The sequence below is a fragment of the Scardinius erythrophthalmus genome (genome assembly GCF_964197995.2).
Source record: "Scardinius erythrophthalmus genome assembly, chromosome: 6".
Lineage (NCBI taxonomy): Eukaryota > Metazoa > Chordata > Actinopteri > Cypriniformes > Leuciscidae > Scardinius > Scardinius erythrophthalmus.
The window spans coordinates 6,521,412-6,545,976 of record NC_138226.1 but is presented as its reverse complement, the minus strand read 5'-3'; the positions used below and the strand labels follow the sequence as shown (position 1 = coordinate 6,545,976).

General features: G+C 38.6%; 1 protein-coding gene across 1 annotated transcript; it reads left to right on the top strand.

Annotated features, from left to right (window-relative positions):
• Positions 1-2: 2 nt before the first annotated feature.
• igfbp2b (insulin-like growth factor binding protein 2b) lies at positions 3-23,232 on the top strand. Its single transcript, XM_081368512.1, has 4 exons — positions 3-500; positions 13,472-13,629; positions 17,977-18,117; positions 19,776-23,232. The coding sequence occupies exons 1-4, from the start codon at positions 158-160 to the stop codon at positions 19,932-19,934; spliced, it is 801 nt and encodes a 266-aa protein (XP_081224638.1). The 5' UTR covers positions 3-157; the 3' UTR covers positions 19,935-23,232.
• Positions 23,233-24,565: the final 1,333 nt, after the last annotated feature.

Sequence of the window (24,565 nt, the reverse complement as noted above, 5' to 3'; positions counted from 1 at the left end):
CTAGGTTTTGACGTGATGTCATGTCGGAGTAACATGACAGCAAATAGGACCCAGCAGAGCTCTCCGGCGAACCTCACCTGTCCCCAAACGCACTTTTACTTTTCCACCTGAAGTCGCCTGCAGAATCCAGACATCTGACAGTCTTAAAGATAACGGCATGTTTTGTGCATTGCTCTGCAGTTTGTTGCTCCTGCACGGCTCGGTCGGGGAGATCGTGTTCCGCTGCCCGAGCTGCACCGCGGAGCGCCAGGCGGCGTGTCCCAAGACCACCACCTCTTGCGAGATTGTCAGGGAACCGGGTTGCGGTTGCTGTCCGGTTTGCGCACGGCAGAAGGGCGAGCTGTGCGGCGTCTATACGCCGAGATGCGGGAGCGGTTTAAGGTGTTACCCCAGCGCGAATTCAGAGTTACCACTGGAACAGCTGATACAGGGACTAGGACGATGCGAGAACAAAGTGGACCTGGAGCCCACCATGACTAACCAGGAGTCAGGACACAGTGGTGAGTCTCAAGACTTTGTGAACTTGTAATGATGCACAGCCGCTGACAAAATGTACGCAATACAAGTATATCACACGGATGATGTTGCACTTTGATGTCTCCTCTTTTCTCCATGTGCCAGGACTTGGGGAATCAACAAAAATCAGTGCAGGGTCTTTGTTCTGGCACCCCTTTCTCCACCATCTTGTTTGATTGTTTATACAGCCCCTTTGTTAGATCACCAACTTCTGTCTGAACTGCTTCTGGTGCATCTGCTCATACATGCTTGATTTAGTTTATATCAGGGTTCTCACAGTCATGGAAAACATGGTAATGTCAGACATTGTCAAAATTTAGATTCCTTTGGGAAAGTCATGGGAACTAATGCAATATTAAAAAGTCATGGACATTTCTGGACAGTTGTTCAAATATTTCATCTTCTAGAAATTGATAAATAAATGAATATTAAATATGAAAAAAAAAATATTTAATTCTTATAAGCACTCTACTTATGTATCTTGGAAGAAATCCAACAGTATATATATATATATATATATATATATATATATATATATATATATATATATATATATATATATACATATACATATACATATACATATATATATATATATATATATATATATATATATACATATACATATACATATGTATGTATGTGTGTGTGTATACTGGGTTAATTTCTTTCGTTGCTGCAGGTTGTAGCCGATGGGAATGTGGCTGGAAAAATAATGGACATTTCTGTAGTCACTGCAGGCCCAAATTCTTCTAAGCTTATCTAGTAGTCACAAACAACCGGAAAACATGGAAATTCATTGTAAAAATCTGTGGGAACTCTGTTATATTTACTTAGGTTAGATGGTGCTTTATCCATGCTTTTATTGTTATGGTCCTTAGGGTTTAATACAGATTAGATCAGTAAGCAACAGCAGCCTTAGACTTTTGAGGTCTGCTTCTTTTACCTGCTTTAAAAGCCATTGGAGATATATAACATTGTTTTTGAAACCATGGTGCAATGGTATGACCAGTGTTGAAATTCAGTTGACCATGGGTCCACTGATCTCCTCAGTAAGCAAACAAATCACCTGTTAAACTGTTGACACTGTGACGTTTTTGCCATTCTTTCTCATTTTATTCGTATCAGCCTCTCTCTCTGTGTCTTTTTTTAATCCAGTAGTCCCCAGAGAAGCAAATCTTTTTTTTAAATATATTTTTTCCAGGGTTTTGATTGACCAACAACATGGATCACTAAACACATTGAGTTAACCAGAAAACATGTAGTTTCATCCCTCCTTTCTTTACAAGGTTGTACGAGGAAAAAAAGACATTTCTTTGAAACTGAAACTTTCTCAGGGACAACTAGTACTTTCTGAATATGGCTGTAGGAACATAGTCCTAATGTATCTTGCACAATGCTGCCTTTTGCCTTGATAATATAATTTGTCAGATCTCATTTGGGTATCATCAGAGGCCGTCTCTTTTGCTCTAGAGGCCAGGATGAGCACTTCCAAACCTTTGCCATACAACTGAAATATGTGACCTAGATTTCTAATAAAATAAAGAATTTTCAAATTGATGTCTAAACTGTGCCAAATGCCTCTGCTTTGAAACAAATTGGCAGCCATTGCTGTTGTGTTGTTGAGATTTCCAAGAAATCAGGGGTTAAAGGCTAATGTCTCCCTGCACAAATTGGACTTTTGCAAGCACCATTGTGAATGTGCCCCTCTATACTGTCTGAGCATTGTCTGAATGGTGTATTTTGGGATACCAAAAGCAACAAGGTTGCCCAGCACCGGCAATTAATTTGCAGCCCTTTCCAATGCAGGTTTCTAATGAAGAGAAAATACTGCCAGCTCTAAAGATAGTTCAAATTAAAATTCACCTTTACTCCCCTTCATGTTTTTCTGGCCCTGTATTATTTCTTTGGGCCTGTTTATACCTGGTCACTTCATGCATTTTCACTGATCCGATAGCTACTGTATCTGATTGTGAAAACACCAGGTGTAAATGCCCTCCGAAGCGCATTCGAGATGGCTTTTTCTTTCCTATTTCTCCCCTTGATCTTGAAACTAGCTGATGACAAATAAAATGTAGCTCATATCTGTTGCTTCCGCTGACATGAACTCTGTTAAATTTGCATATAGCACAGGAACTGAAGATCAGATATATATTCGTTTTGCGGACACACATTTATGTATCTATCTATTATAGCTATCTGGTTAGTAAAAACACATGAACTGGCGATTAGGTGATTATAGGCTGAATGTCCAGTTTGAAGGGTGATTTTTGCAACAACAACAAAAAAGCTATCATAATAGTCCATATGTCTCATACAAAATATTCCATGTGTTCTGAATCTGAAGCCACAGCTTTGTGTGAGGAAAAAACTTCACTGTAACATTTTCTTCATCCAGAGCAGTCAAATCTCATTTGCGCTTAAATTCGAAAGTTTTGTGTCGCATATCGTGACTGATTGTCACGATTAAATGAACACGTTTATAAAATTTTGGGAGTTTTTTTTGGGGGTCTATTTTTCACAAAAAACTATTGTATGGCTTTTGAAGACAATCAAAAGCATATCATAAACATATCAGATAAGTCAAGCATTTTTTTATGATACTTTTATGTTATGTTTATGTTGTGGTTGCGGTATAAATCAACGTCTACTGTCATTGTGTGGAAATCAGAAGCTCAGGCATCCTGCGTTAGATCTCCTTAACGTTTTCTGGAAGAAACCAGGTCAAGCCATTGGACCATGACAAAATGTTCATTTTTGGTGAACAAATCATTTTAAAACCCTAATTGGCAGATCACGGAGTGAGCTACAGTATGGCTTCATATTCAGAACACATTGAATATAGTGTATGAGTCGTATGGACTATTATGATACCTTTTTTTTTTTTTTGTTCAAAAATCCCCCTTCAACTTGGACATTCAGCCTATAATCACCTAATAGCCAGTTCACAGTGGGTCACTTCATGTGTTTTTACTGACCAGATAGCTATCTGATTTGTTACAACTGGTCCATTTCCACTGGGCCACATAAATGTGTCCGATCTTCAGTTCCTGCATTTGTTACGGTCAGTAATAAGCACATTTGTCTTTCTTTTCTCACTGTTTTCTGTGGGAAGAATTACTGAAAGTCATGTGGAAATCTTGTTAGCAAAGGCTAGACCCGTTCTGGCCCAGTACTTTTGTTTCTGCTGAAAAGAAAACACAAATTAATGCTGATCTAATGAATAGCGATTATGCTGTCTATTAAGGCTAATTAATGCAGTGAACTCTGAATGAATGCTGCAATTATGAAAACGCAATAGTAGGTGCTGCATGCAGGACCTCTGATCCTCATCTTTGTGTTTGCAACATGCCGAGAGGTATTAATTTTGTGTTACTGCATTAGTGTGCACTCATCAGTGTAGCTTTAACTAACTGTGGTGATTTGGCACAATGCATCTCAAAAAGAAAGGTCATTCTGCACTGAGTCTGTTGAATTCGATTCAGAATCATCTGGCATCATTGCACTGTGTGTAGGTTTGTGCATGGCCTCAACTGTGAGCATATTGCACCACCTGTAGTTAGCGTTGTTCATATGTCGAACGGCTCCCTCAGACATGATCCAGCAGCATGCTGGACCTGATGAGAGGAACATCTTTGGTAATGACACTTAAGCGGTGCACAGATGCTGACTTGCATAATGCTCCCTTGGCTTTAACTTAGAATCTGCTGCAAGAAGTTTTGAATATGTTTAGTCAATATGGATTTTGAAAATAACTATTTTGCAATGTGTGTGAATGACCATTATTCATCTAATATGTTCCTAGTACACATCTGAGGACCTCTATCATTGTGACCTTTAGCATGGCACTTAAAAGGGGCCTATTATGCAAAATTCACTTTTATAAGGTGTTTGAACACAGATGTGTGTCCACAGTGTGTGTAAACCAGCCTATAATGGTAAAAATCCACCCACTCCTTTTTATAATCCCCATAAATCATAAATAGTCTCTCCAAACGAGCGGTTCCAGATTTCCCTGCTAATCTTACGTAAGAGAGTAGGGGGAAGCTCCGCCCATGACTGGTGACGATCTGCTTTATTAGCATAGATCCCGCCCTGTGTGAGCCATATCTGTTTCCTCGCTGTAGCAGCTGGAGACAATGTCTGCGCCAAAAACATTACAATTGTTCTGTTAATGGATGTACCAATGAACACAATATCTCTTAAGACTCCTGGCATCTGAGCCACTGAGGACACCGTGGCTGAATTTTTTTTTATGAAGGAAATGTGGCGAAGAAATTCGTTAGTGTTATATATTTGCACAAATCATTTTAGGCCAGATTGCTTCACAAACGAGTGTCAGTTCAACTCTGGATTTGCACAAAAGTTGTTTCTGAAAGATTTTTATATTAACATGATGGTAGATGCTAGTCGTTGAGTTGAATCGACTTAACTCCACAACAACAACATAAATGTATCCACTAACCACTCAGAAACTTCCAGTTTCATTCTAAAAGTTGTAACTTCTTCCTGAGTCTCTCCATCTGTGTCCGACTCTGGTTCGTACATGTAAGGCTGAACACCGCTACTGACAATTTCTGACATTTAGGCTGCGGGACTTTCGCCGGTTTTGTTGTTGTATTCGAAGGATGAGCTGTAAAGGCTCTGCCCTCTTCTGGAAAAGGGGCCAGGATATATATCCATCCATCCATCCATCCATCCATCCATCCATCCATCCATCCATCCATCCATCCATCCATCCATCCATCCATCCATCCATCCATCCATCCATCCATCCATCCATCCATCCATCCATCCATCCATCCATCCATCCATCCATCCATCCATCCATCCATCCATCCATCCATCCATCCATCCATCGTGAAGAACAGACTGAAATTTAAGCTGTTATTCAATAATCCACCCCTCAACAAAAGTTAGATTTTTTTTAGTCCAGCTTGTGTTTTATTACAAAATGGCGTAATTATGTGTGTCACACAAGAAAGATTAGATGGAAAACGACTTATCATCGGTCATGTGCCCTTTTACACTGTTTGAAAAACATTCAACTACACATAAAAATTTCAAAGCTATAGCTGAAGGAAATGTAATAATATTGCTTCAGATGACTTGGAATATTTGTGAACTCAGATAATCAGTGGACATCTTAATTTTTAGTCTGTGCTTCTCACAAAATTATCATATGACTTCAGAATACTCAAAATATTGTATAGAAATATTGTGAGTTGTATAGACTACTTTTATGATACTTTTTTGGGGCTTGGTGATAAAAATTCTTCGTGTGGCATAAAAAGCAGCGTCGACATTCAGCCTAACTTCATCTATTGTGCTTCATGGAGAATGAAAATCATAATGGTTTGGTAAAACATGAGGGTGAGTAAATAATGACTTATTAAATACAGCTACAGCTTTATACAGCTTTAACAGCAGGTTTGCTACAAGATGGTGTTATTGTAGTATAATTTATATACTTACAAGATGGTGTTATTTTAGTATTATTTATATACTATTATATTATTTATTACTATTTTGAACTAGCAATTATTTTTACACTGCTCATTGCGGGCATCAGTCAATGTACTTTAAGTTGCTTCTAATAAAATGACACAAAACCTGGAAACATTGGTCTGATAAATAAGTCTGATAAATCTGAAATTATACTGATCAATATACTTTAAAATAAAATGGACACTGGGATTGCAAAGACAGCCATGGGTCATTAGATAAAAGCAAGTAGAAAGATGCAAATGTAAACTTTTTGCACTGATTCTCTCCAGAAAATCCAGCCTCCTCGCCACCATAATAAAATATATATCAAAGTTTATTCAAGCTAGCGGTTTATATCTCATGTTTGTTTTTCAGTCTTTTCCTCTTTCTCCTTGTATCGCGTGTTTTGCCCTCGGAACCCTCCGGGGTCTGATATGCAGAGACACGCTCTCTTCAACACCTTTCCAGTGCCTTGGGTGGCGGCGGCTTGTCGAGACCTGTGACACCAGAAAGGCTCCATGTAGGCGCCATGACTTTACTTTTACCCCGGGGCATCTGGAGTGTCATGGGTGTCAAACAAGCAATTGGAATAACAAAAAAACTCCTGGGCTCTTTTTACCTCAGGCCATCCCAGACAACCCACCCCACAGACTGGAGAGACGATGAAGCGTCAGCAAAAATACACAGTCTGACACATCCAGCTATCTTTCACTACTTGCTATAAATCTGGCTGCCTGCTTGACTGATACACAATTAAAAATGTCAATATCGACTGCGACAGGTATATTCACTCTAAAATAACTGCCAAAAAAAAAAAAAAAACATTCATGGAAGGAGGACATTATTTCTGTAAACTAATGGTAGCTCACATAGCAAAGCATATTCCTGAGACCCAAGCTTAGCACTGTGCTTAGTTTCATAAGTTTGTTGCTCAACCACTTGTCAAATGCTCAAGCTCAGGCAGACACTCAGGAGGCTGTAGTTGCTATGGTGCCAAGTGAAGATAGAAGATCAACACTACATGAATCCAAGGCATTTCCTGAGGAAAACTTTGACTTCAAGCTGTTTCCTCAAAGTCTAAAATTTTAATGCTATTTTTTAAATTCTAACTGATTATATATATATATATATACTGTATATATAAAGATACAGGTTTGAAATTACATGAAGATGAGTAAATGTTAACAGAATTTTCAAAAATCATTCATATTAAAGCATATAACATATTAACCCGTCACTGTTTTCAACTAAAAATTGTATGCGTTTTGGCCGTTCATTTACACGACAACAGCGTTTTGTGGGCAAGCTTCAGAAAACGGATTTCAAAGTGTCTCATCCTCTCCGTGTAAAGTATTCAAAAACACGAATTTGTGAAAACTGTGACGTCATGCGCATGTGTTTTACATGATCAGTCTGTAGGCGCATAGTGTTTCTTTACAAAGTAACATCGCCACCTACTAGCCTGGAAGCATAATACAGTCATAATACATAATGCGTGTGAACGGGATTGTTTTGACGATGTTGTCGTCTGTACGCGGAAAAAAAACAAAGGAAAAACGTTCCTGTTTTTAGTATATCATTGTCATATAAACGTACCCTAAATTTGGATATGCATATTAGTGAAAGAGAAAGTTTTGTTACGCTTTGCACTATTGAACATGTCAGTGTTATGAAATTGAAATAACACTTAATCACAATATATTGATATTTTCTTGTAATATGAGCATGTTGTGTTATGTACATTTATATGTTGTTTGTTATTATAAAAAGTGGATATAGGATTGTTTAAATGCTGTGATGGTATATTTTCACTGATTTCAGTTATTGAGTTCTTGTTCAGTATATTTACGTGCAACACCTTTGAATGCCTGCATGAAACCTACTGTATAGCAGTGCTTCATTTACCGGCATCTCATACTACATTTTTTGTTGTTGTTGTTGTTGTTGTTGTTGTTGTTGTTGAAATCTCTGTTTAGTATATAGAAACGATCAGAAGAAGCACATACACTCAGAATCAGAATCAAGGACTGAATCTCATTCGTCTACTGAGAACATTTCCTTTGTGCACAGTGGCTGTTGAATCATCGAGGCTCCCTCAGTAGGCCTCTGATTTATGACCGAACAACATTGCTGTTTAGTCTTTGCATATGCAATTACAGAAAAGATAAAAGAGAGAGAGAGGGAGAGTTGAAGAGAAAGACAGAGAAATGTGCTGGCACGATCCACTGCATATTGAGAAGAGGCTCAGGGAGGCTAGTTTAGGTTGAATTAAATCGTAAATGCTTTTTCATCAAATGGGGGGAGTAAAAAAACGGGGAAGTGCTCCCAGAGGATGGTGACAAATTACTTCTCAGAACGATTTTCTTAAGTGGAATCAGAGAGAGTGCGAAATACTAAGACACCGAACAGATGTTTCAATGATGTAGAGGACAGATAGAGGACACCAGTGAAAGTTCCTGTAGGACAGAACAGTAAAAGAAGTGGTAAGTGGAAAAAAGAAGTGGAAATAAGTCAACTAGCTCTTACAGTTATTTTCACACTTTGTTTGGACCAAACCCAAGCTCTCTTCCAATGTTATTTTAGTATTGTTTATAGGCCTATAGTTTATTCATATTTTAAATGATCTTTTATATTTATATTATCAGTTTAATTTAAAGGGATAGTTTACCCAAAAATTTAAATTCTGTCATTTATTACTCACCCTCATGCCGTTCCAAACCCGTAAGACTTTTGTTCATCTCAAGAACACAAATGAAGATCTTTGTTGAAATCTGAGAACTTTTTTTGTCCCTCCATTGACAGCTACGCAACTGACACTTTGATGCTTCAAAAAGTTCATAAAGAGATCGTAAAGATACACGATCGCTTTATATGATGAACAGATTGAATTTAGGCTTTTATTCGCATTCATTAACTCACACATCAGTTGTGGTAAATGGAAGCTCAAGCATGTTTGCTTCACGTGTGAGAACCAATGAGGTTCATTCTCGCAGCACGTTTGAGCTTCAGCAAGAGCCAATGAGGTTTGATGAGCCGTTGTGCTCTATAATGCGTTTCTCCTCCATTTTGTGTTAAAATATAGCATTCTTTGCAGAATTCAAATGGGTCCGATACGTTTTCTGGTATGCGCTGACTCGCACATCTGCTCTCAAGTCTCTGGACCGCAGCAGACACGTGACATTAACGTGAAACAAGACTTCATTCGCCCCAATGGAAAACATATTTACACTGTCTGAATCATTCCCTGTCCCCTATATAGTGCAGAGTGCGCCATGTGTGAACAAGTGACCAATTTCAGCCGCAGCTTCTACGTCTGTAGTGCAGAGTGCGCCATGTGTGAACAAGTGACCAATTTCAGCCGCAGCTTCTACGTCTGTTTATAGTGTAGGGAGCGGGATGCTTCAGATACTACAGTAGAGAGCATTTGATTGGACAGAAAATCTGATGAGAAGTTGAAGTGCAGAGTGATGATGTCATCCAAATCATTGATCCATATTGGCAGAAGAGAGAAACTGTGAATTTTGAATGCTTATATCCTCTAAATGGGAATTTTGTCATTGTTTTGGAGCACACTAGCTTATAGATTACAGGAAGGCTAACATATTCATACCAAAAGCCAAAAAACTTTGATTCGATTTTGATTTCAGGGGGACTTTAAACTCTATTGCAAGTAATCGTACGACGTGCCAGGCCAAATAAAAGCTGCATCAAATTTGAACTCCAAAAACCTCTTGTACATGCCCAAGGGAAGCCATTCTGCACCAACCAAAACCAACAATTAGTTTTTTGCAAAACTCTCCCACACCTGGTCCTGCTTTGCCGGACACTGGCATAGCTTTCCTGTGAGTCGTGTAGTTCCACAGAAGAAAGGAAATTAAATTACATTCTACACTGTTATTTCGTGCCGCCGTGGTACAGCAAGTCCTTGAAGTTACAACCTTTACAAAAGGCCACATGGTTATGCAAGTAAGAAAAGGCGCCAAATACAAGCCGGCTTCTCTGGCATCACAGCTGCTTATGTTTTTTTTGCATTACTTTTTCATGCAGACACATTCTGAGAGCCAGCGTGCTCACTGCAGCCTGTTTGGAAAAACAACATCGCTGCTCAGCTCCCTCTTCATAGCCGTGTGGGTTGAAAGAGCATTTTCTGTAAATGTTTAACCAGATGGGTAAACTGCGAACAGGTTTCAATCAATGTCAGTGTCTTTGGGTTGATTTCCCAGCATGCAGTGGGCCTCAGTTCATCCACAAATTGACCATAGCTTACTGGTTACAAGAGCTTCATGTTGCATGTCACAGAGTGCATGTTTGTATATATCAGTAGATTGTGTAATGTAAACCAATACAACCAGTTATAATCCTGCCGTCAGACCTCTGCATTTCGATAAATCCTGGAGAGAGCCTGCCGTTTAAGCTCATTAAAGAAGTATGCATAGATTAAACCAAATCAGTGGTGAAAGAGAAGATTTGAAGTGTTTGATTATGGGTGGTAACATACAACCAGAGCAGAAATGACCTTGAGTTGTTGTTTTTTTCTTTTCAGTTTTCCTTCTACTAGATGATAAATGTAATGATTATTCTATCTGTATAATTTTTTTACAGATTTTTATCATGATTATAATGATCACATTTCGTATTAAATTAAATGGTTTTACTTGTCAGAAAATTAAGTGGTAACTAAAAAATTTAAATTCTGTCATTAAATACTCATCCTCATATCGTTCCAAACTCGTAAGACTTTTGTTCATCTTTTTGAAGAATTCTGAGATATTTCTGTTATTGACAGCTACGCAACCACTACTTTGACGCTTCAAAAAGTTCATAAAAGATCGTAAAACTAATCCAGATGAATTGAGCGGTTTAGTCCAAATTATTTGAAGAGACACGATCGCTTTATATGATGAACAGATTTAATTTGAGTTTGGATTCTAGTCAAGTGAAGGTCTTTTTAAAAATAAATTAGCTCCTGTTTAAAGGGTAAAATATTGGTCTATAATAGCGGTTCAGAAATGTTATGTTAGTATATGATGTTGCTGCTGTTGTTGTAAAGTACTTCAAAATTATAAATAATACTAATTATTAGCATTAAAATGTCTTAATGTTTCCAAGGTCTTAAAAATCCAGCCTAACCAACACCGCAGGATACATTATCTTACAGATTTTGATTCGAGGGAAGTTTTTTTTCCTGTTTAAAGAGTAAACTATTAGTTATAAATATTGGTCCAGAAATGTAATGTTGGTCCGCCCTTTTTTTTTTTTTTTTGGTACTGAATCCATTGCGTTTGTTTTTTGGCATTTTGCTTTGTCCACCATAATTAGATGTTTTTTTTCCCCACTGAGCTCAATACATTATGCGATTGCCTGTGTTTTTGAAAATCGACACAAATCTTCTTGTTGGAACAGGTTTTGTGCCGGAAGTGTGTCAGTGATGCCTCAAAATGCCTCTACATAGACCCTACATAGATATCTCACTAGGTTTTGGATCAGAGTCGGTATGTAAATTCACAAGTGGCACTTGACTTTTCAACAGCATGTCATGCTTCCTTGGGAGAAGCGAGAGAGAAACCGGCCCAAGCCCTGAAAAGAGTTCCTGTCCACTCCCCAACCGCACAGCCCACACACTAAGCCTTTGGAAAGAGAGAGGAACTGTGAGTGGGAAGTGTTGCTGGTGTAGGCCCAGGGATGAGAGTGTGGAACAGGGATGCTTCTGAGGATATGTAATGGCAGGTGTCTGCTGAAGCACGCCCGCCAATAATGTCTTCAATGAGGCAAACTCTGGCAAAGTCACCCGCTATTTCAGACACTATTCTTAGGTCTGTTCCTCACAATTGGGCTTGAAACTTTAGACCACAGTATTCAGTGCTGGACAATGCTCAGAGCGATCACCCTCCTTCAGATCTCTAGGCTCATACTCACCCTACGCTGACATCATGCGAGCCGCTCTGGGCTCATTGCCTGAGTTTCTGCTTTTTAATGTCGATGGGCCAGACACAGAACACATCTGAATGCAGGCGAGAGTTTCAAAGGGCCAGCTAGAGTCCAAATGACCCGCTTTGTGCAAGTGATGTTACCAAGAGGTACATGTAAAGCCTGCGATGAAAGCTGACTGTTGTCACCTCTCCTTGGCTGTGTCTCGGCCAAAAAGCTGCACTTGAACACACCTAAAGGACTAAAGGTTAGGTGACTGTCAGCTAGCATGTGCGTTCTGCGTCTGTGTGCAAGTATCCGTCTATATCAGCAGTATCAATAGTCTATTTTTGTCGTTCAAAAAAGGGAAACCAAAACTAGGACTGCATTCAAAATCGCAAACAAAGCAGCGCTGCTTACCATTTTGAATATCAGTCACGCTGATCACTTTTTTCATTCTAGTCGGCTCATGTTATTATGAAAATATTCATGCATTCAATTGCTCAGGTAAGATTATAACAGCCTTCTATCTGTACTGTCGTGACTTCTTTGCTCGCTTTCATCACTTTCACTTTTATTCTCGTGCACTGACTCGTTCGCGAAGTTGAACAGCCAATCAGAGTGCTCTCTCTCTCGATTCAACATGCTGAATCGGCTCAAAAAACCTGATGGCGTCAGACTAGAGCCAACGGTGCGGAAGATTATACCGAAGATTAAACCTCAAAAACAGCCTGACGTCCGGCTTAGTGTGTCCCGGCCTTAACCCATGTAAAAAAATATTTGTAAAAGAACAGTTGCGTTATTACTATATATACTCATTTCGTTCCAAACCTATATACCTTCTTCTTTTTTTTTCTTTTTTTTTCTTTTTTTTTGCAGAAGAACGCAGAAGATCAAAATCATTTCTCACCCTCATGCCATTCCAAATCTGTATGGTTTTCTTTCTTCTGTGCAACACAAAAGAATATATTCGGAAAATATCTTTTATTTTCATACGATGAAAGTCATTTTTGGGTAAACTATACTCTTAAATAAGGATAAAAGTCTGCTTTTGTTATTAGTAGTTCACTTGTGATTTCCCAGGCATGGTTTGACTTAAAAGGCACGTATCTCTTCACAGGCCTCTGTGCCTATCGGAATCAAGAGCTGTCATTAATCCCAGCCTTTAACTTTCTCTCTCTGCCATGCTTTGATGCACTGCCAGGACACTGATCCAGGGTTTGTTTTTATTGACTAAAAAGATTGCTTGCGGTCTTTGACCTGAGAACAATAATACAAATTTCTATGAATAATATGCCAATTTGTTAAGCAACATCTAACCTGTGCAGTTGTGCAGCATTCAGAATGTAATTGAAAATTACTTTTAAAAAGCAATTGCATTTCTGATTATTTCACTTTTCAGTATGAATTACATACAGTATGTACTTTAAAGTTATACAGTGTATGTGTGTGTGAGTGCATGCATATGTGTGTATGTATATATATATATATATAGAGAGAGAGAGAGAGATTAAATTCTGAATTTTGACCAACTCCTGTAACCTACTCTTCCCTCCATCAGAAGAAGTAAATAGCACGCGCTCCCCTCTGATGAAGAAGACCAGCAAAGAAAACAACTACCAACACTACAAGGAAATGGCTGTGAGGCAGCATCACAACAGTAAGAGGAACAGGATGTTCAGCCCCCTGGATGATCTCAAAACGCTTCTCCCCAAACAGGTGAGTGTCCCTCTGTAAAGAAGTCACAGCACTCTTGAGTACTGGCGAACACTAAAGCAAGTCGTATATGAAAGGGCCTTTAGATTAACACAGAGAATGATAGACCTATTGAAATAAAGACCTGTATTCACCTTGAATGTCATTGTGTTCAGTACGGCAGTGCCCTCTTCTGGTTATCAGACTAATACACCACATACACAACAGTGTGGGCTTACACAACACACACACACATGCATGCACGCACAGACATACGTTTACGTAGCTATCTAAATGGGGACATTCCATAGACGTAATGGTTTTTATACAGTTCAAACTGTATATTCTATCCCCTTACACTAACCCTACCCCTAAACCTACCCATCACACAAAACTTTCTGCATTTTTAAATTTTTAAAAACCTTTAATTAGATTTACAAATGAGGACATCCGTAAAGGGAGGTTTTTGGAGATTTTGTCAGGTTTTGGTCACTTCTGGGTACAAATTTGTCCCCAAAATATAGTTAAGTATGTACACACACACACACACACACACACACACACACACACACACACACACACACAGACACACACACACACTGTCTCTCACTATGACATAGAAATGCTCTTTTCTGTATCAGCTAAACATTAATTATCCTCACACAGTTTTCTGAGGTTCAGATTTACGGTATGTCCTTTGTACAACCCTCTAAATTTGATGTCGCTATAATTCTGTGGTCTGAGGTTGTTTGTCAATGTATAATTTATTGCTCCAGTATGTTATTTTCATGATTGGAACTGTGCAAAAACAGCTGTAAGCTGTTTTTCGCGTGTTTTTCATATCAAGGCTGTTTCTGGTGCCACTTTTGCTATGTTTTCAGTTGAAAACATAATTTCCTTAGTTACCTAATTAACCAGCGATTTCTGATGTCTAAAACACTGCCCGGTGATAGCAAACAGTCACAATCGGATTGCCAAGACAGAACAAACGGCTCCCGCCTCTGCTGAAACAAGGAATGGGCCAGTGCTTGTCGAATTTGGCCATCACACAAATCCACAGAGTTAATTAACTTTTCTTGGAATTGTACCATGCTTTACCTGGACCCTTAAATCCTTAGCCAAGTGACCACTACAACAGGACCTCACCCCAATCAGCATTTCTATCAGGCATCATCTACTGTTCTTAGCCAATAGACACATTTTCTAGCTAATTTACTTTAGTTGTCAAGTCGTTTTTCTTTTTTCATAACTTTTTAGGCAGTTGTGGGCTAATGGTTAGAGAGTCAGACTTGTAACCAGAAGGTCATGGGTTGAATTCTCAATACCGACAGGAAACAACTGAGGTGCCCTTGAGCAAGGCACCTAACCCCCAATCGCTCCCCGGGTGCCGCAGTGAATGGGTGTGTCTGCGGTTTGCAGTGTGTGTGTGTGTTCACTACTCACTGCTCCTAATCTGTGTTCACTAACTTGGATAGGTTAAATGCAGAGGACAAATACCGAGTATGGGTTACCATACGGCCTTCACTTGATTTGAGTGAAGTAAAACTTGCTGAAGTAAATGGTAGGTCTGGTAGTTTTCGTAGTAACTCAAATGTTGTAGGACATGCTTTGAATGGGGCCTAAAATGAATACTCGCGAAATCCCAAATGCGAGTTAAAATCGGCATTGACAGGTATATGACACAGTGTCAATTGCCAGTTGGCCAGTAACATTTTTATGAATTCTAACAATATTGTGTGAACAACTCTCTAGACATTTGAAGGACCAGCGCTGAAAGTTTAAGCCTTGCTAATTTAAATATTCGACCGCAAGAAGACGCAAAATGGAACTCAATTCATTACTGGTGCGCTGCATTTTGAAGTTTTCTGTGCGCAAACATCCGAAGCACGCTCAGAAAGTCACATCTCAGACAACGTGTAAATACTGAATTGAGCTCTCTTTCACATCTTCTTGCGCTTGAACAGACACATTATGTCAAAACACCTGACAAGTATCCTCATATACATAGTCAGTTATAACTTAATTGTTTGTAAACAATTGGGAAATAAAATGCATCTGTATCCTGTTAGGATTTATTGGATCCATGTATTAGCTCTTAAAGTGACAGCAGCCTAATAGTCCTGCTGCTGTCTGTTAATGTTAATCAAACAACAAAAGGCAAATAAAATCACTCACTGCTCTAGATGAAATAATTTGTAACATTTATTAGGATTAATCTGTTTCATGGCTGGTAAAAAAAATATTTGTGGCCAGTACATTTTCTGAAGTCACTGGGCCATTTGCAGGACTGGCAAAAATTGAGTTTTAGGCCCTGGTTTTGCATGCCAACTTATTTAGATCGAGCCTCCCCATTTACATTGTCATATCAGCATATCCTCACTATTTAAAGGACGCCTTAGGCGCATTGATAAAAACAGTCCTATATCCACTCACATTTTCGTATTCTATTGTGCAAGAAATAGTTTGAGGAAATACAATCGATGTGACCATCAACAAACAACAGCTAAGACAACATTTAGCTGTACTACAGTATGAAGCACACTGGCTCTGGTTTTGCTGACCTGAAAGCTATAGTAACTACAATAAAAACAGCTAAATGATATGTTGATAAAGCAAATGGATGTTGGAAAGTACTAAAATAAGGTAGATGCAATAAAAAGAAGAAGCCAAGGCAATAAAAATTCAAACCAGTGATAATGGTAGGGTAATAAAAGCCAAACCGAATAAACATCTTTTCTGTGGGGGTCATAAATCAGTAGTGTAACCATTACATATCCCAATGAAAAGCAGACATTCAAGGAGAATGTCAGGGTGACGGCATGTTCGATGACAGCAGGGGACTGTTCACTGCTTTGTGATGGAGCACTTTTCATCCGCACGGTACGGATAAGATCCCTGGCAGGCCCTCTTCCCCCAGTGCCCTCTTATCCCGGGCCAAGCAGGGAGCAGCCATCATGAGAGATACAGGGAAAAAGAGAAGGAACGGGAGACAGGAATGGTCTTTGATGCCGATGCCTGTCCTTGTTGAGAGGTGGGGAGGTAGAACCAAGCCAGAAAATTAGCTGGAGTACGAGATTAATATCAGCCACATAAATGTTTCATGAAGCCGCCGGCTTGCTGTTTATCTCACTCTCCTTCTTATGTGAGTGTTTCTTCGAGAATTTTTATTAAAACTAACTTTTTTTTTATATGAAGGTCAAATTAACTCTGTCCCTTCATCACATTTTTTTGCTACTTTGATGTTTATATTTGTGAATGCCTGTTTTGTTAATATTTGATTATATCATAAAAAAATATGAATTATAGTTTTTAAACTAGAATCATTTAAATAGAATGAAATCATCTTAAACCATTTCAATATTAATTGCTTGAAAATGATAAAGATTTAAGACGCAACGTGTGAAATATTTAATCAAGGTAAATCTCACACATCAACAGCATATTTTTTTTTTTATATTTACATTTGTTTTACGATTTACAAAGGAGATTTCTGATGTCTAAAACACTGCCCGGTAATAGCATAAACTCACAATCTATATTTCTTTTTTTTTTTTTTGCATTTCAAGCTGTAATCTTGTGCATTTATTATAAAAAGTGTGAAAATATTACTTAATTGTGTGTATTTAGGATACATAAAATGCTAACTATAAAATTAGCCTTAGCAAGACAAAAGAGATTGCCATTTTATTCCAAAAACGTCATGTTCATCATAGAATGCTATTAAACAATTTGAGATGTGGTGGAAATGTTAAATAAGAAAATATATAAAAATGACAGAGTTGCTCTGTATGTTTGTATATCCATTTCTGGACATTGTTAGTATACAAATTAAACTAGTGAGAGTGTAGAAAAAATGCGTTTTAGGCTGTTTTAAAGGAGAACTCCGGTCAATTTTAACATTGAGCTCGATTTCGGTCGAAGTCAACAGTAGTCGATTGTCAAGTTCACGCGCGTGATAACCTATGCGCGTGAACTCGACAATCGACTACTGTTGACTTCAACCGAAAACAGGAAGTAAATACAGGTATGTGCGCTGGCTGAATTAATATCATTTTTATTCATATCTTTCACATCTACTGCAGTCAGATTCACCCGTGATCACTCTGATGGCTGGGCACTTGTAATGACACATCAAGGATGTTAAGAGGCTAAAAGCAGGTTTAAAACTTGCCCCATTGAAGTCAACAGGGTGCAAATTTTAAAAAGAGGATAACACGGTGTAGGCAACACCGATTTTTGTCGTTGTTCTCTGTACTGACAGCACTCCAAATTTACAAAAAAATTAGCTCAATGTTAAAATTGACCGGAGTTCTCCTTTAAGAGTTGAAGAAATACTCAAATATGTGTTTGTGTGTCTGTGTTGTCTTACAGAGCCAGTGTCAGCTGGAGCTGGATAAAGTGTTAGAGAACATCTCCCGAATGGTTTTCCATGACAACAAGGGGCCTCTGGAAAATCTGTATGACCTGAAGTTTCCCAACTGTGACAAGACAGGACAGTACAACCTTAAGCAGGTGAAATGATCTACACTTGCCTCAATCTTTCGAAGACAGTGGTAGCTTGTCAATGCCCAATTTTACCAACCATTGAAATGCATTAGATAAGTTACAATGTTAACAAAATGAAAGTAGTTTATGAAGTCTTTTTGTCCTTTGTCAGTTTGAAATGTTTTACAGTTCACCTGGTACATTGGCCAGTAGATTAGAGCAAAACACTTTCACTATAGGGCAATAGGAATATGAGACATTGCACAACCTTTCAATCTGCAGCAGCCTGCTGTTTTATTATCCAATTCCACATGGAAGGTTCAACAATGACACAAAGATAGAGCCAAAGAGAAACTGTGTATAAAACATTCCCACATTCTCTACAGAAGGCTGTTTTATCAAAGCCAAGGCAACCGTATCTGAGCTGAGAGTTACAAGCTAATGAAAATTTTGCTGAATGACTAACCTGTCTGTGGGGTGGCTTGCCCTTCTTTGTAGTGACGTTCTCAGAGGAAAGAGAATCACTAATGAGAACTCTTTTGTAATCTCTTTTATATCTTAATGACCTCTCTTACACGTCCCTTACAGCCTGATGAGATAAAATGAGAAGCAAATAGATGGATACTGTTGAAGGTTCTTAGGTTCTTTAGAAAAAATGTCACGCATGTCCACTTTTTTTCAGAAGTCTCAACAATGTCTTTAAATGTGTTCAAATTTGCCAAGATACCAAAGTCTGCTATTAAAATTGATGAACAAATGATCTGATCTTTCCTACCTACATACATTCTTTAGCTCTAACTCTTACTGTATACTGTATAGTTACCATAGAGTTTATATATCTATATATTTACACACACACACACACACACACACACACACCAACCCAATTTGTACGAGGTGGATAATTCGTACAAATTCATACGACCTCACTCATACGAATTCGAATGATTTTTGCTAAATCGTACATATTTTACGAGTTGCCCAATTCGTACGAATGACCAACTCCTTACCCTGCCCCTAAACCGACCCATCACTGGGTTTAGACAAATCGTACGAATTCGTACGATTGTGGTCGTACAAATCTGCCACCGTTTATTCACTCCTTTTACTCACATTAATTGTGAGATAGTGTTGACACACACACACACACACACATATATATATATATATATAAAGCTATTGTCTAGGCTCTTTTTTATATCATTTTACTTTTATATTATACAATTTTATATTAGATTTAATATTTCTATGTCCTGACTTGACACATTGCAGCTTAAACCAGGACAAACGTGTTCCAGAGATGTAAATTGGAATGTTGTTTTGACGTGCAGACCCTGTTCCCAGGGCTCAAAACAGTGTACCTCACCATACTTAATTGTTTTGTAATCATCCTGTTCCTCTTGCGATTACTGTAACTGTCAGTTTTTGTTCTTTGCCATTGGAGGACAAAATTAAGAATCTGTTTTTTGCCTATTTTGGGTCTCAGCGTCAGCTATGTCCAGTTCAATTATGACCTCATTTTGGGAGTGCTCAGTAGGGGTCAATGAGACGTGCTGGGCCAAATGAGGCGGGAGGGCTGTTTTGGGGCAGTGCCTCCACCCTGTACTCGCCCAAGAGCTTCATTAAGCCCCCAACACCCACCGTTTCCCCACCCCTCTCATCATCTTCCCTCTCTTGTATTCCAGTGCCACATGTCCAACCACGGACAGAGGGGCGAGTGTTGGTGCGTCAACCCCTACACTGGTGTCCAGATACCCTCGTCCCCCAAAGTGAGGGGGGACCCCAACTGCAGCCAATTCTATGGCGGCCCCGACCTGGAACCGCCCACCGCCCAGCAGAAATAGACGCTCCATCAGGGAGATGCACCGGGTCACAAACAAGGAGAGTTAAAAGCGAGTGCAAGAGTGGTGTGCATGTGTGTAATTCTGTACTTGTATGTGTGTGTATTTTTGAAATAGTATGATCTGTATTGTCAATAGGAGTGTGGAAAGTCACATGCCAGCAAAGACAATTCAAGGACAGGTAGTTAAACTTCTCAAATCCAGATAACTGTACTCCAAATTTAACCCTGAGTGATTGTTTTTTTCTGCCTATTTATAGGCTCATCTGGTGCCTTTTAATCTTGTGACTGAATCTGGTTGCAGGGAGTCGCTTGTACAGCATTTGCAGCTGTTCGGTGTGAAGATGTGTCCGTTTAATTCTCTCTTTTGTCTTTGGAGACCCAATAAAAATAGTTGTGCATTTATTGCACCGTTGGTCACCAGAAACAGATTATAGACACTGCAAATGAACAACAGCAGGAGCTTGACTTCCCAAATTATGAAACCAAAAATTGTGACTCGCTGACAGAGAAAGCGGAGGGGTCGTGATTTGTTGGCTGATTTGAGAGGACCTGTGCTTGAGAGGCTTGAGGCCATTTTGACTACTTGAGTACCCGACTGATAAATCAACCTTGAGTACTCAAGTGCCGTTTGTAGATATGCATCAAACTGGCGTCTTTTCCGCATGAGTGTTGCATTAAGACCATGCATTTAAAACATTTTTAAAATGTGTCTCTAAACCACTACTTTTGTTTCCATTCAGTTGCCTCGGGCTGAAAGTCACCATGTACGCAAGTTGCTTTGCGGGGTCACCGCAAATTGCCGTCCCTCTAACCAATCAGAGTGCGAAGTTCTAAAGGCCTAAAATGTGACAGAAACAAAGGATCAATTGAAAATGAGGCCCCATTTTGGCACATTACTGAACTTCAATCAGCATCATAGGTTTTGAAGTTCACGCAATTAAGTGTGTTTTCATAATCGATAATTGCTGTCGCTTCCAGGTACTCAAGATCTGGCCATCCCTGTTCATGGCGGCTGATAGACTTCTGTTCTCGTGGTCTTTCGAACGTGCTAGAATGCAGGTGGTGTATGTGTGTGTTTGTAGAGTGGGGATCAGAGTTTACTAATGATGTGCTGACAGAGGGCTTGATTTGGACACAGGGCTGACATTGACAAATGTGATATAAAGTGGGATAAGTGCCTATAAATAAACACAGGTTTGCCTGCAGTGCCAGTGGGCTGTGCCTCACTTTGCTTCACTCTCATCTGCAGAGGGATGTATTTTGCCCAGTATAATGTTTGAATGTGGAGTTGAAAAGTTCTTGAAAGGAATGTGAAAAAAAAAACTTGTGGGGAACTGCAGGGTTAGGCTCAGTCGGTCCAATAGAAAATTGCAAACAATAAAGTAACATACAGTGGAGTACAAAAGTCTGAACCTTGAACCTATCCATCCATCCAATTAAATCTGAAAAATAAATTCTTAAATGACCAGGATGTTTATTTGATAAAAAAAAAAAAAAAGTATAAAAGCATTGTGAAATATTATTACAATTTAAAATAACTGTTTTCCATTTTAATATATTATAAATTAATTATTTCTGTGATGGACAAGCTGAATTATACTGACTTATAAGACCAGTCTTCAGTGTCACATGATCCTTCAGAAATCATTCCAATATGCTGATTTGCTGCTCAAGAATCATTCATTATTATCAATTGAATTTTTTTTTCATTTTTTTTTAATTAAATTTTTTTTCAGAATTCTTTGTTGAATAAAAAGTAAAAACAAACAAAACAAAAAATTGAATTTATTTTAAATTGAAATCTTTTGTCACTTTTCATCAATATAATGCATCCTCGCTGCATAAAAATATCATATTTCTTTAAAAAAGTCTTAATGACCCCAAGCATTTTTCAAATCAAAACTAAATGGATAGGGGCAGTGGGATTTAATGGGTTAAATTGCTCTGTTAGCAGCCTGTTCACACGAACAGTGGTTTTATTGCTGGAGGTCCCCAGATCAATGATTGTTCTGGACGGTCCTACGTCTGCATGTTCTCTGACGTCATTGGTGGCCTGTGTAAATAGCCATAGCTTTTGAAAATCTGAACACAAATTAAACAAGTATCCAGGTGCTGCTCATAAATGTAAACTTTTTCATTTTCTATTGTCAATGTAGCCTCGCATCAGACTTTTGTGTGCCACTGTACTGTATGTGACCTTATTGTCATGTCGCTGGAAACCGACATCATTATCAATGTGAACAACAGTTAAGGGTTGTTAAAGGGCGGCAGCTGTAACATCCCTTGATTAAGTTATATTTTCATTTAGTACCCATATCTCTTACTCTTTTATCTCTTCCCCATCTGTCTCTCTCTTTCCCATCATCTCCCTTGCTGTGAGAGTTGAATTGAACAGCTCAATCTGGAAATAGAGGTCGATTGCGCTTTAGCATTGATCCTAACGTGTTAGACAGTGTTCAGCCCAGCGTTTGCTTTTGTAGCTTAGTCTTTATGATACATTAACACATTAACCTCCAGTAACTTCCACAGTATTACCACATCTCGCTCGCCTTTAGTAGTTGCTTACATGTATTTACTTTAACTAGTTAGCATTGTGCTAACTGCCGCTACAGACTGCCCCTCGTGTGATTTTGGTGCCTCATAGATAGATTTGCTGAGACACAGGTTACGAGTTTTCCGTTTTGGTTTGTTTCCAAAATAGATTGCTGCCTACCCTCCGGTGGTACAGTAAATTTTACGGTAGCTCGAGTTTGGCCTAGTTTGAAAACAGTGCGAAACCAATCCCTGTGGTTTTCGGGCATATTGATTTGCCAGAGCGGGTTCCGATGGGATGGAAGTGTTCATGTATGTGTGTGTGTGTGTGTGTTTGTGTGTACTTGTGTGAACGTTTCGATGCTGTGCCATGCCTGGAGCCAGTGTGACGGTGGGAAGGATTGCTTGCCATCTGGTGCAGTGTAAAACTGTCAGAGCCGGTCTCTGCATTTGGAGAGTCTTAAACAAATGACAGGGGGAATTTCTTGAGCAAATCCAAAGCCATGTACCATGCCAGCATCTCACATGTTTTTCTTTTTCTGTATTTCATTGCGTATCCTGTGTGTCACGAGATGCGGTGGTTTTAAATAACGTACATTACTCAAAGCATGCTCTTTGTGTCCACTGTCATGCGAATGGTGCATGAACTGAGTTTTCTGTACAACTGCAATGGAAAAAGCCATAAATGCATGCACAAATAGACATTGGTTTTAAATTCTTGTAATAAAATCCAGCATGATTAAATGTATTATCTTTCAGACACATGATTCATTTGTCGAGTTTTCATTTTATGAATTTTCTTTATGATTTCTTTGTTGGGTTTTGAGTTGTCTTGTTAATGTTTTCCATGCACATAAATCATAAGCCCGTCCTGAATTATTATATATATATATATATATATATATATATATATATATATATATATATATATATATATATATATATATATATTTTTTTTTTTTTTTTGTAAGTGGTGATTACCTTTTCAGGGTTCCCATGGTCATAAAGCATTCAATAATATTATGGAATTTTAAAATGGTGATTTCCAGGCATGAAAAAGCCAAGGAATGAAAAAGAAGTCAAGATCTTGGTTTGACTACGCAAGAGTCAAGCACTCTGTTAAGTCTACTCCAGCACATCCCAAATACTATAAAATCATATTTTTTTATATAGATTTAAAATTAGTTTGTATTAATAGAATTAGACCACAAATTAAAATGATTCAAAAACGTTATTATGGTAGACAAGAAATTCATTGAATTGATGTTACAACAGTGTTTTATTTGCTTGTCTCTGATTTCTTAAATATATAATTATATAGATTGTTCATTTTTCTAAATGCTCTGCTATACAATCATTTTTTCAGCTGGAAATTGATGTAAGTAAAATGATTTTTAAGGGCTTTATTCAGTAAAAGCAAGCAAATTGAAAAGGTTTGGAAATTCATTGGCCAGATTATCCTCTTGATGACTGAGTATTATCAAGGTCATTGTCTCTCTATGTTTTTTATTTTATTTTTATCTCTTATTTTCATTTTATCTGTTTAAAGATAGAGCCTTATGTACTTTAGCAGTGCACATTATTTTATTTATTTTTGATCTACGGAGAGATTGTAAGGTAAGAGATCCACCTTAAGCTTCCCCTGGTGTACAGTAGTTTATCTGATTTTATCACATCTGTGCTGGCATTCCTTCCTTAAAACAGAAAGCAGAATGTGAATCTCAAAAATATTACAGGAGCGAACAGCAGCGGCGTGCCTCACGCAGGGACCGGCCGAGGATGAAAAGCTAAACTCTAATCATTGTGTTCTCAGGCGAAAGAGCGGTGTGGAGAGCCACATGTTGTGATAAGATGCAGCCATCTATAGTTGTTCAACTAATTGCGCGATAAAAGGGACGTGAGTGCTTTGAAGTCTAAAACGCAGTTGTCAGTTTCTTTGAAGGCTATAGTAATTGTCATGTTCACTGCCCCACAAATCAAATCGCCGACACGTGTTCCTCTCCAGGTCTGCTTCGTTTCCCCATCCATCTGTCTCTTACAAAAGTCCTGATACATCACATCTGGAGTCCGTAAACCTGAGTTATCCCAGGAAGAACTTCA

What these genes read in the sequence shown, in the direction of transcription:
- igfbp2b (XM_081368512.1), top strand. Translation starts at nt 158, where the DNA reads ATGTTTTGTGCATTGCTCTGCAGTTTGTTGCTCCTGCACGGCTCGGTC. An exon ending in CCAGGAGTCAGGACACAGTG is followed by an intron (nt 501 to 13,471) that starts GTGAGTCTCAAG and finishes TCCCTCCATCAG; the next exon opens with AAGAAGTAAATAGCACGCGC. An exon ending in GACAGTACAACCTTAAGCAG is followed by an intron (nt 18,118 to 19,775) that starts GTGAAATGATCT and finishes CTTGTATTCCAG; the next exon opens with TGCCACATGTCCAACCACGG.